The sequence below is a fragment of the Passer domesticus genome, chromosome 3 (genome assembly GCF_036417665.1).
Source record: "Passer domesticus isolate bPasDom1 chromosome 3, bPasDom1.hap1, whole genome shotgun sequence".
In the NCBI taxonomy this organism is placed as follows: Eukaryota; Metazoa; Chordata; class Aves; order Passeriformes; family Passeridae; genus Passer; species Passer domesticus.
The window spans coordinates 95,575,811-95,589,116 of NC_087476.1; the positions used below are offsets into that span (position 1 = coordinate 95,575,811).

General features: G+C 41.1%; 1 protein-coding gene and 1 long non-coding RNA gene across 2 annotated transcripts in view; one reads left to right on the plus strand and one right to left on the minus strand.

The window, feature by feature from the left end:
• The window catches only part of LOC135297192 (uncharacterized), a 28,027-nt gene extending 16,680 nt beyond the window's left edge, over nucleotides 1-11,347 (minus strand). The window contains exon 1 of the long non-coding RNA XR_010359233.1: nucleotides 10,683-11,347. This is a non-coding gene — a long non-coding RNA (uncharacterized LOC135297192). The remainder of the gene's footprint in view (nucleotides 1-10,682) is intronic.
• Nucleotides 1-11,808, plus strand: part of TTC7A (tetratricopeptide repeat domain 7A) — a 204,013-nt gene extending 192,205 nt beyond the window's left edge. Inside the window, exon 20 of the mRNA XM_064414479.1 lies at nucleotides 11,224-11,808. Within this exon, the coding sequence (XP_064270549.1) occupies nucleotides 11,224-11,355 (132 nt within the window). The 3' untranslated portion in view covers nucleotides 11,356-11,808. The remainder of the gene's footprint in view (nucleotides 1-11,223) is intronic.
• The last annotated feature ends 1,498 nt before the right edge of the window (nucleotides 11,809-13,306 follow it).

Consider the following 13,306-nt stretch of genomic DNA (forward strand, 5'->3'; position numbering starts at 1 on the left):
CTGAACTGGTTTTTTTCTTGCCCACATGCATGAAACCAGTTTCAAAAGGAAACCATCTGGAAGAGTTCAGCTCAGTACATAAAGTTTTGGAAAGCTGTAAGCAATAGTAAGTGCCAGAGAAAGAGCAAAAATAGCATTAAAAACACTTTAGCAACCTTAACCAGCACAGAAAGCACCGCTCCCACCAGAGCCCTTGGCTCCAACAGACACATAACACACACGCAGGGCTCTCAGAACACAAGTATTCCCACTGAAGTCAAAACTTTAAATTATACATAGACTGAAGTACAATCCTAAAATCAGGCCAGAAAATAAAATGTGCAGAGTTTTCACCTTCTTCCATTGCCATCAATAAGTACATTACCTTAAGTTTAGAGCCTTATTTTCTGATTAACATTTACCTAATTGTAGTTTCTTGCAATTTCTTTTCAGGTTTATTTCTACTTGTTCTGCCAAAGGGCTGTTCAGGTTTTTTAGAAAAATATTCAATTGCCTTTCCTCCCACACCCCTGAATATTCTTCTTCCCCTGAGTTGCATGACCTACAATTCCCTCTTCATTTGCAGTTCCTCTGAGCCCCCTCTGAGGTTCCCCCAGGTGAGAAATTGTGTCTGGAGAGAGGTGGCATTGCCCTCCTCCTTTGCATTCCTGATGCTGTTTTGCAAGCTGATGGAGATGACATGCTCCCAACCAGCCTGGAAGAGTTCATGCTGCTTGGGAAGCCACCTCGTGGGTGCACAGCTTCTGGGCCTATTGTTGCCTACACAAATCAAAACCAAGAAATACCAGATAAAGGAGGGAGTAATAAGTGGTCAACTCCCAGGGCTATTAGAAAAGGACTTCCTTTAAGAATGTGTTGCAAACAGTTTGAAAGATCAAAATAAGAGCCCAGCCTCTCTTGTGCCATGTCTAGATCCGTGACTAATGCCTTGAATAGCCACTGTCATTGTGACCTCCAAAGCAGCCATCAGAGGTGAGAGGTCATTATCTCTGCTGATGTGTAGGGAAGTCAAAATAACAAGAAGATGAAATTATTTGCCTGTGGTGTCCACAGCTCTTCAGTCCCCACCAAGTGCACTGCAGAGCCATGCTGCCTCCAACAAACAGCAAGTCCAGTAAAACATGTCCAGGAAGGTCTCTGGATTTTGCTCATGGATGAGCACACACAGTCCTGTTTTCAATTCATCAACTTGCATTCTTAGAGGGAAGCGTGGGCACCAACCTCTGCAAAAGGCTCAGTATGAGACACAGGCTGAGAGTGAACTCATTTTAAAAGGCAAGCAGCCCTCTGTTACCTCCTCAGTGGAACTGGTGACCAGGCCATGGTGCGCTGTGTGCCAGCGGGACTCAAGGCACTCCCTGAACGTGAGCATGGGATTCCCGGGCTCTTGGCTAAGTCACTGCACCCAAACTCTTCCTTCAGTTACTTACCTTTTTAACCTTACTCTCTTTTACTTATTCCTCACTCCTGGCACTCAGTGGGTCAGGGATTTAATTATTTGGCATTACAGGGATTTCCAAGCCGGAGCTGAGGTTTGCCACAGCATCCATACCATCCAAAGTATCAAGGCCAACATGTTAATGAGTCTCTGATAAAGTCCAGGATTGATCAGCAGGCAGCAGCAATTTGAACAAATTCCAGACTAAATTTTATCTTTCAACAAAGAAATAACTTTTCTCCTACAGGATCTGCAACCAGTGAACCACTGGTTGAAGAGCTGTGCTGGTGCAGTGAAATTCAATGTGAAATAATCATAAACCATCTCATTGGTATTATTCAAGCTGAAAAGTAATGCAAGTCAGCAAGCATAAACAAATTACACTGGGTTTCTTTTTAAACTTTTTGGCTGTAAACGCACAAAGTTTTACATATAACTTCTATAATGATATAGGCATCTAAGGATTTTTCATGTTATTTTGAATTTTATAGGACTGTAAAGCAGGATGTAATTGGAATAGGACATTGAAATAAGATAATTATCTCCTGCTGCTTCAGAAATAAGGAATAAAATAGAGCTGTGTATATATTTCCTTCTCCAAGGAAGAAATAAATGTACTGTGATGATTCTTGTTTCTGGGGAAAGAATCATTGGGTTGTGATTTGCAGTTTTCTAAATACATTCCTCAAAGGAAGGGCTATTCAGAGGTGTGGCTAGAGTACAGCACATGCTAATTGGTCCCAGGGCTACCTTGAGTATGCAGACACTGGTGACAATTCAAGTCACTGCTGGAAAGGAAGTCTCAGTTGTGCCCATCCTTGGCTAAGCTGAAAATGATCTCATCCTTGTTCATGTTTCCTTCTCACGACTGGCTAAGTAGACTAAGCCCATAGTCACTGAGATCTGGATATACATCCAGACCCATTTGTGGATATATATCCCTATGGTCGGCACGTTAATCTAGTTGTTTGTTCAGATACTTCACAAAGAAGTTACATCAGACATGTGATGAGGAGTTGAAAGGTAGAGGAAATAGAGATCTTTTTTCTGCAAATTCAGGCAGAATGAGTGACAGATTACAGGACTCAAAAGTACCAACCAGGTCACATACTTTTCCACCATTCTATTGAGGGATTTTTCATCCACTAGAAGTAGTAAATACTTTCCTGGCAGACAGAAATTCCAAGGTATCACTTTAAGATGATATGATACTTATAAACCTAAGTCAGCAAGAATCTTCACACAAGGAGCAGAGGTTAATGTCCTCTTGGCCTTTGCAGTTTATGATGAGTGTCATTTGTCTCTCATGTCTCTCTTTTTGTCTCTCAAATGTTTGAATTTTATCACTTCCCCAGCACTCTAGTTGTGTGTCTTTCCCAGCACAGTGGTAGACCTGGAAGATGAGTGATTATTCTGACTAACACAGCATCAGCTTAAAACCCAAACCAGTGTTCTCAGACACATTTGAGAAAGCTATTATCCCCACTTTGGAGGAGAAAAAGCTGAACGTAGCTGTTAAGCAATATGCTCACCTTTATGCATTTTGCCAAGAGGAAGAACACACCCATTACTCAAACTGATGAGCACATGTCCTGCCTTCTGTGTTCTGGTGTCAGCTGACCTTGGCAAAATGTAGTGACATTTTCTCACATGTGATTTTGCTTTTTACTGTTTTGGTTTGTTTGTTTGGTTGGTTTCTTGGGTTTTTTGTTTGTTTGGTTGGGGTTTTTTGTTTGTTTGGTTTTGGTTTTTTTATTTCTCACCACCGTAATTGTTTACTTCAAGTGTTAGGTCTTAATTACAGTAAACATTTTTCCATTGCTGTACAGATGGGAAATGCACTAGAATAGAACTGGATGGTTTAAGTCCATCATCTGTTCATCTCTTGATAGAGATCAATATAGATTAGAGGTAAGTCTCTTTATCCATATTCATTTTCAAAACCCAAAATTATATGCAACAGATTTATAATTAAGCAGAAGTGATGATGTTTTTGTACAGCTTACTTAAGTGGATTTGCCATGATGCATTAGAGTAGAAGCTATAAAACCCTACCAGATGTTGTATTTCCCCCCTGCCCCCACTCTGTGTTGCAATTTGCGTGAGAGTCCTACGCTGTAAATAAAACTTGAGGTCAAAGTTTTCTAACCTGAGGATCTGTTCTAAAACCATGCTGACTACCCAGATAAGATGTCTTCATTTACAGAGGGGATGAACAACCCCAGCTAGGAGTAAAATCTGAATTAAACTCAGGGATTTATGTACCTGAACAGCACGGCAGCTTTGTGTTCCTAAGCTTGCTGAACAAAATTTTTTGTGAAGCAGCTGCCTCGTAGCCCAGACGTTTACATTTCTGCCACAAATAAAACCAGCTGAGTCACAACTCTGTGAGGCCAATTTTACAAGTGAGCTGCAGCAGGGATCCTGCCCCGGGTGTTGCTCTGCCCCATCAACGCCAGCCTCCCAGGAGGAGCACACAGCCCCCTCGCTGTCCGGGAGACAGCCAGGCAAAACTTGGCACCTCTGCACATCAGCAAAGGGATTGCAAGATTTGCTTCCTGCATTGGTAGATTTGAAGCAGGGATTGGAACTCACACTGACTTGTGGAAATACTTGGTTGAAAGTAGGATTCAGCCTGAGACACAAAAATGACAGACTACACAAAAGTGAATACAAAGCACCTGAGACTCAAAGAGATAAAAAAGTACCTCTGAGTCCCAGACTGGTACCTGCATGGCTGGCAAGCACTTCACCCTGTTCACCTAGTGAGGACAGGAGAGGACACTGGGCCATGATTCTCACCTCTCAGCTGGCAGAGCTGAGCAGAGAGAGACCTTGCAGGTGAGGTCTTGTCCTCGCCGCACGCAGGGCGGGTTTTACCGCCGGCTTTGGTGGAGCCAGGCTTTCACAACACTGTGCTCCACTCACAGTGAAGTCACTGGGGTTATTCATGTGGCAGAGATTCTAGGTGCCCTCACGTTATGCAAAAGGGTAGGCTTGAGCAAGGAGCTATTAAAATCAACATTACACAACAGCTTCCACGGGGAGCTCCTTTTCTCCAGTCATTAGCCATGGTGATGAAGGGTGGTGGGTGACTCACAGACCTTGCATTGCCCATCAACAACAGAAGACTTTTGGTGTTAGATAAATGCCTTTAAAGTGTATTCTTTACCATATGTAGCTCACAATATTTTGAGCACCAGTAGCTGTGATGTGAATCATCTCGATGCACTCAAAGTTTGTTGCTGCTTTGATTTTTTAAACAAACAGCATGCATAATTGCACTTGGAAAGCACAAGATCACCCCAATCAAGCAATGAAGAATGAGCAGTGATGCTGATGAGGAACATTCACTTCACACAGTGGCTTCTAGCAGCCTGGCTTTACAGTGTGCTACACATCCTGCAAGCTGTCGGTGCAGCTCAGACAATGAGCATGTAACCAAGGAAAAACATCCTGCAGTGTGTATGCCAAATTGTCAGTTCCTAGAGTAAAAGGAGACAGTTATTTCTCAGTTCAGGGGTCTTTACCATTTCCAAAGAGCTCTTTAAAAAACTGTCTTGATTTTTGAGTCCTCCATACTATTTATATATTTATATATAAATATTTCTATTTTCATTTATGGAAGCACTTTTAAGGAAAGCAATGTACAAGAAAGAAACTTCTTATGAATACTGGTTTCAAAGTAAGTGAGTATTTTGAAGAAACACCAGGAAAAAAAAATTGCCTAAAAACATCATTAGCATTGTAGGCAGCTAATTTTTTTTAAACCCTGCCCTTTAGTCTCTTGGATTGATTAATGGAATTTCTTGTTGTGAATAACTCAATGCCATGGAACAGTATTCCAATCACAGCTGATTATAAATTAACACTCATTTTAAGTGATGCAGATAATCGTGTCAATGTCACAGCAAATACATTATCAAACATTTCATATGTAATATAAACAAGAAGTTGAGAACTTCATTATCTTCCAGTGCATCACTACCAATTCCTAAATTTTTCATAATTGTTTAGACTGCAGTCAGATTTCACAGAATAATTTGTTACTTATAAACAGTAGATGCACTTCTTTTCTTAGGTACAATTAGCAACAAAAAGGAGGAAGATTTCCTTTTGCTCAGGGCATTGAAAAAGAAAATATCTTCCCTGAACTGCCATGATAGGCCATACTTCCTTCCTAACAGGCAAAGAAGGCAGGGAAAAGAACCAACAGAAGAGTGCTAAATAATCTCATTTTTTAATATAGAATGAAAGGAAAACACAGCTGCTGACAGTGCTGCAGGCAACAATCCTTTGCCTCAGTTTCCCCTGCTTGGTGTTGTGAATGCCTGGGGGGGATATAACCTTTTTTATATTATTTTCCTGCTTTTTCCTCTCCAGGGAGTCACACTCACATTTTGTGAGTTAACACAGCCCCAGACTAAGGCAGCACGTCCTGGTACCTTCTTTTCCAGTCCTAGAGCAAACACTGGCTGTCATCTTTTCTTTCCATGGTCCTCCTGCCTTTGTTCTCTGGACAGCTCGAGCTGCTGCAGGGCTCAGCCAGGGTTTTCTGCTCTAGAGCTTTTTAACCAGAGGGTTTTAGGTGTGCAAATGAGAGCTGCACTTTCCAGAGCAGAGCTGCAAACAGAGATTTCCTTCCTGAGATACTCTGATCCCCCTCTTCATTCACAGAAATAACTGCAAGGTTTAAAATAAATGTAGACTCATCCTATTGAGCTAAAGTGCTTTGGTATATATAACAAGATTCTGGCCTCACTTTTTCCTTTTTTTTTTTTTTTTTTGTCAGTGACACATTAAAGGCTTTTTTCTGATTAGATTAGACTTGATAGACACTGGTATAAAACTCTCATGTTATTTTAGCATCTCCTGTCATTTCAGGGTTAGAGGAGAACTAACAAGGAACATTATTTCGGGAAGTTCCTCTTAATATGAAACTATCCATAGTTTATCCAAAGTCCTATCCATATCACTTGTTTGTAGACACTGACAGCAAACTATACCATAACTCAAGCTTTCCTCTACATATTCTTATCTCATTTTAAGCCCAAACATGAAATTGTTGCAATTGAAGCAATCAAAAGCAATCCAGAAAAGGCATTCCTAGCTATATTTGGAAGCTGATCTCTGCCATTAAGAAAATACACAGCAACTCTGTGAAGAGGAAAAGCATGCTAAAATAGTCTTAGCATATTATGCAATACATTTTCTTTGCATTTATATGTTTCTTTCTAATGGCTATGCTATTTTTTTTCTGGAAAATGAGCTGAAGCTTACATTTTTGAACAGATAATTCAGTCCTCAATCCCATTCCAAACCAAACCCAAATAATCATTTTATAGCCACAGAAGATATAGGTAATGCTGGTCAGCTATTGGAGTCATGTCTGCTTTTCCAGAAGTTTCAGCTATTAACCCCATTTTGAATGAAAACATACATTCTGTTGAATATGAGCAGATTTTTGAATACTCATCTAAAAAAACCCCAACAACTTCCACCAGCCAATTCTAAATGACAATTTTCCATAAAAAGATTTTATATTTGTCTCCAGAAAAAAACCCACAACTTGGTCTTTAACAGCTGAGGTCCATCCTGAGCCTGTTCATAACCATTAGGGAGGGCAATGTGTATTTATTCATTCTCCCTGCTCCCCTTATTTTTTGATTGTCAGGTTTAGTCAGGCATAAAAATGAAGCTTTTGTGCAGTCACAATGTCTTGTGATTTTTCATGTAGCACTTAATTTTGTTTGTCTGCAGAAAATGATTGTTAAGTTAGGGTTTGCTCAGATAACAGGACATTTCACTCAGCCATCACATTCTGACATTTGATAAGTAATTAACTAAAGGAAAGAACAGCTGTTAAGAAAATGCTTAGTGACAGCATGTAGATGATTTAAGGCCAATTCATAAACCACATAAGTCCCATTTAAATATAAAATGTCATGAGATGCACAGTAAAAAATCTGCATGATGTCTTTCCTTTGCTGTCTAACAAAGAATTAGCCTTCATCATCCTGAATAAATGAATGTGCCATCAAATACTCCTGTCATCTAGGATGGGAAGCTTAGAACCTTGTACTAAAGATCAACCTTTTGACAAATAGTAAACACAAAATACAGTAAGTAATTATAAAAGAAGGAAGCCTACTGGATGTCTTTCTCAAACTTCAGCAGCATTTTACCTAGGTTTCGTGCCATAATTTTTGCCATGTTGGTCAGCTAGAATAAAAGATCAGATAGATCAAAGTTGGCATGTTTAAAATAAAAGTGGGTAGGATGCCAAGTGTGCCTATGGACACGACAGAGAAGAGGAAAAAGAATGAGCAACAAGAGAAAAGCATGACAGAGGTTGCAGATGACTAAAGAAAGCAGGTTTATGAATGAAAAGAATTCTGAAAAGTCAGCTGTCCAAAACAGACCACAGTTTTGGCAGATCTCACATCCACCATTACTGTTACTTGCATGGCATATAAACCACACTGATACTGACTCAGTGAGCATTTAATGACTACCCATAAAAACAGATTATTAGTTGTCATAATATAGATGGGAAATAGAGAATTTTGCTTGTCTAACGATATCTTCTTGAGGCTCTCCTTACCTGGACCTTAGCCATGACACTTAGAATGATATTAATAGATTTCTCTTGGCTCTTGAAGCATTTTGACCTTAGATGGCTGTGGAAGTAGGTAGAGTATGTGCCAGACTACAAGCTAGTGAGCATCTGTTGCACCCTGCCATTACAAATACTGCTGCTCTCATTCTACAGCTGCTTCACTGATGGGTTTCTAGGACAAGGGTTTGACTGCTGCTGGTTAGTAATAGGTAATGTGTGTGCTTCAAAAGAGAAGTAAGAAAGAAGGTACAAGCACCTTAATACCACACCCAATAGCCATGAGCTGCAACCTGCTTGCAGCAGCCTCCCAGAGAAGTGGCAAGGCTTGCCATGGTTCTCTAACACTCACAGAGACATTTCTGTATGCATTTGGCATATTCAGATATACTGGTCCCCTGAGGGAGATAGGAAGAAATCCTTTTAGAGGATGTTTTTATGCCACATGGGAATGGTTTGTAAATTATACGTCTTCTCCTTCATCAAAGAAAAGGCCAAATGGTCAGGCAAGGTCAAGGGGGAGATTACTTTTGGCTGTTGGAAGAAGGAAGAGTAAGGTTTCCTGCTAAACTCAAGTTTCTGGTGTGCTGGGGAAAGCAAGCAGCAGAGCTGCTGAGGGAAGACAGCCATGGACATAATCCACAGGCCACGATGCCACTCAAGCGGTGAAACAAACACTGCAGCGACCAAGCACTGCAAAAACAAGTCTCAGAGGCTTGCAGAAAGGGGCTGGAGTGCTTGAGGGAGAAGCCTGACAAGCATGCAGGGGTAGCTGAAAGCCTGATCTCCAGGCTGTCCCTGCTGCCTGGTGGGCAGCCTGGGCTGCCGGGGCAGCGCTGATCTGACCTCAGCAGCCTGAGACCACACGGCAGCTTCAGAGACATGGCTGTGCTTCCAGTGATGAGCAGGAGGGAAGGGCAAAAGCATAACCTGACTGGTCTTTGGAGGCCCATAGTCCTTCTCACTGAGCTAAACCAAAGAGTGCTGAGGCTTTCTTGAGCAAGAGCTAACAAAAGATTGGGTTCTTAATTTGTAAGTCCAGCAAATTTGACTTGGGGATGATTAAGTAAAGGTGATTGGTGAGAAAGGTCCTTTCTGACACAAGACCCCAGAAAGAAATCCCAGGAACCCTTAATCCTGACTCGCAGACCCTTGGGATCATGACTGTTAAAAGACTGTTTTGGAGGGAGGGGTTAATTAAAAGAATATTGGAAGTGTTCAAGGGACAAAGAAAAAGTCTTACATGTGGAGCAGCTGACATTTAGCAATAGACCTGAGATTGCTAGTAGCACAGAGCTTTCTCCTCACAGTTAATACCAGGATAAAGAAAACATCTGGAAAGTAGGACTTGTGTATATTCTGCTATGTTTATAATTCAGAATTAATACAGAACACAGAGTCATTGCTTTTACAAAATCCTTTTACTGACCGTAACTGTATTTTAAGCCATTCCCAGGATGTTGATATGCATTTATGAAATTGAAAAGCCAGCCCCCACACACAGTGGCACTGCACTAGTGCATCAGTTTGTGTCATTATGGTGATGATGATGAAATTTAGAAGGAGAGCAGTTGCTTATGAGATTACTTAGGGTATACAGTGAAAACCCCAGCACAGATGCCATTTATAACTAGTTGTTAGCTTGAGGTCAGACGAGAACATTTCTGGCACAAAACAGCTACACAGCAAAATAAACACAAAGTGTAAATGTGTTCTCCAAATCAGCAGCCAAGCAGCTCCAAGCAGCTCTAGTTTGTCCATAAAGCACTCCAGATTCTGGCTGAAATTCCAAGGCTACAAGTACAGCATTAGAAGTGTTAGAGATAGTTTGCTGCAAATTATTGTATAATAGCAGTATTTGTAACTCAGTTAGGAAGTTGCTGTTTACTCAGAACTGCTCTCCTACCAAAATCTCCTACCTGGGTTCCTGGCATGGAGCAGTTAATTAGATCCTAAAGGATTTTCAAATAAAAGGTTAGTTTTTACTTAAATGAGAGCATCTGTCCCATGATAATTAGTATTAATACAATCCTTTGCTATACTTTCAAACAAACACTGAGGAACTGTAGTGATGGTTATTTCATTTCTTAAAAAAAACCTATTTTATCTAGAATTATAAAAATGGCAAGGCATAGATAACTCAGGATAAAAAAATAACCAAACCTTTTTTTTTCATTTTCATCAGATATCTAGAAATTAGTGGCACCTTAAGATTGTTGATCAGCAAACAGATTTAGCCCAAAGAGGTAAAAGGGCTCTCTGTCTACTGTAAGAAATTCAGCCAAGACCATGGCTGAGTTAGGTATGGCATGCACAAGGCAGAGTAAACAGAAGCATTATCACTGCTGATTCTAGTTTAAAAAAGTAAATTAGCAGCTGTAATAAATTGTGCATGTTTCTGTTGTAATAATTGTGCATATGTTTTCCCAGAGTCATTCCCAAGTACATGGAACCTCTCAGGGATGCATGTGTTAATAAATATTCTGCTCATAAATTGTAAGAGGGGCGTCATTAGCTATAGCTCCAGTTCACCCTGTCTTGTAACTGTAAACTTCTCCTAATTAAAGATGACAGATCCTCAGACCTCATAAAAAAACTTGGAAGGACCACGTTGTCCTTGAGACATACCTGGTTATGCCAAGCTTGAGGAGGTCCCAAAAATGCAAAAAGGCTTGTTGAGGGAAGCAACACCCACATTTTCATATTTCAGCTGACATCCAGCTGAGTGCTCTCAGCAGTGTTGTTTTCACTTTTTTTGTTGTGCTGGGGGAAGAGCAATCTGCCAGGGCTCAGCCTACTCACTGCCTTCTCTCTGCCAAGTCTGTTCCACAGGGAATATGTGGGCAGGGGAGCAGGGCTGCAGTCCAGCCAATCCCTTACATGCCCCTGTCCTCAGCAAGCGGCTGCACAGAGGGCACTGTGCCACAGACACACCAAAATAAGTATCGGGGGTTGGTTCTCATCAGACCGTATCGATTTTTGAAGCGCAGAGTCTTTTCAGTTTCAGAGCAAAGACTGCCACTGTGGGCTGCCTGAAGTTAATTAGGAGAAAGTGTCCAGTTAATTTTGATATTTCACTTGCTCCATGAATTATCACCTTCCTTTTTTTCAAGCAGCCAGCCGGAATCACTTGCTGTTAAACTGATGGTTTTCCTTTTATGGTTTGCAGATTTTGTGGCTAATTGTGAAGAAAACCATTTTTGGAATGCCTGGGCAGTACAAGCGTGAATCACAGCAGCAAGCCATTGCTTCTGTCTCCCAACATGTATCATGGAACTATTTTCTTCCATCCCTTTTGTAGTACAGTACATTCTACATTATGAATCATTTTCATGCAAAAATAGAAACAAGTGATGACTATGTTCACTTCACAACAGAGAAGAAAGGACTGACATCCCATAATTAAATTACCAGGTTTAGTGGCATTGTAACCAGTTGCTGCACACATGGCCTTGAGTGTCAGCTGCAGAGAGGTTAATAGACCCCTAACACATGTTTCCTAACAAAATATGACTTTTTAAAAAGTCAGATTCTGGTCCTTGGGGAAGATCCAAAGTAACACATGGATATTTAGTGCCATTTTGGATGTCGCAACACTGATAATGCCATACCTAAAAGCAAAATGAAATGCTGCTGTTCATGAGACTGAGCTATGTGCCCATCATCCCTATGAAGGGAATGAGGGGAACAAAGCACCTGGGAATTGGATGTACAGTCTACAGCGTTTGGGGGCATAGGAGGCGAGATGCTTCGTTCAGGCACTCTGTTCATCTCTTCCATCAATCCTACCACACTGCTGCTGCTGAGCTGTGTCTCCCAGACAAGAGCTACTTGGAGCCAGGAGCATAGTTCAGGAGTGAAGTGCCAAACCTGCCTAGTAATCCTGCTGGGAGGCTGGGAATACTAATGTGTGCTTATTGCCCTCCTAACATGGCTGCTTGGGTCCTCTCCAGTCTGCAGCACGCTCCTGCCTGGGATGTGGGCAGAGAAAGCCTAATCCCTCCTGCAGAAGATCATGTAGGGATTCCCTTAGGTGCCTAGCTCGGCCTGCAACAGATGTCCATTTTGTGGAGCACAGTAACAACTGGAGATGTTGCAGCTGCTCAGCATGGCCCATCATCTAGTTCTGCTGGAAGAAGAGACTGAGCCACACTTGCGTTTTCAATCTAGCAAATTCAGTCAGGTAAAGACACCAGCTTTTAAATGCCAGTCTTTGTTTGAAGTGATTGCCCCTTCTGTAATATTCCAGTGGTAGGGTAACTTAAGCATTCTTCAGTGAGAATACGTCAAGCTGCAGGTTTGGGGGCCCTTTATTTTTTTTCTTTTTTTTTCTTTACTGGGAGGAGTGTGACTACAGGGCTGTTCAGTGGAGTGCCAAACCCACAGATGGGAATTATAGTTACACAGTTGATATTGCCTGTGCAGTGATAGTTGACAATTTAATAAACAACATACACAATATATTGAATGGAGTAGTAAAATGGAGCTGCAGTGGCCTTGAGCTTGATCTCTTGCAGTAAATCAGGAATTGTATTACAGAGGCCAGAGAAGTCACACTACTACTGGAGCAATTAGAGTTGGCCCCAATACTGAAAGGGCTGAAGGCATTTTAATTTTATGGAATTGTAATTTAAGCAAGAAGAAAATTTTACAGATTTTTTTCTGCCACCTGGACATGATATGCATCCAATGCACTCACTCCTGTTTTCAGCAGCAGAAATATTTATCCTTTGGGCTCATCTACAATCTGAATTCATCTTAGCCACACCACAAAAACACACCTCCTTGTAAATCTGGTAGATACTCTTAGTTCTTTTAAACACTTAGAAGGGAAGAAATAAAACACTGTTTATCTTGTCTGTTTTTTAGAGGATGGTTAACATATATTGCTTTTCCCTATGCACACCAGAAACAACCTTCAAGGCTGAATAATCACAAAAGGAAACACTAAAGTGTTTTAGTAGCCATCTGAAGATATTTTGGCTGTAAATCCTATAAACATGAGCTGCCCTTTTTTTGGCAGCCATCTCATTGCAATTAAAAAGACAATTCCTGCAATACAGTTCTTCGCAAGCTGTGCTTAAAAGACCAATGCCCTGGTGTGCCATGGAGCACAAAAGCCACAGGTCTAAGTCATGGGGGTAACAGGACCTCCCCCATCAGCTGAGATAAAGTTGCTATTGATTGTCAGGGTATTAATAGATGAACTTACCACACCTTTTTCAACAATTTAAGGAGTTACCAACACCCTA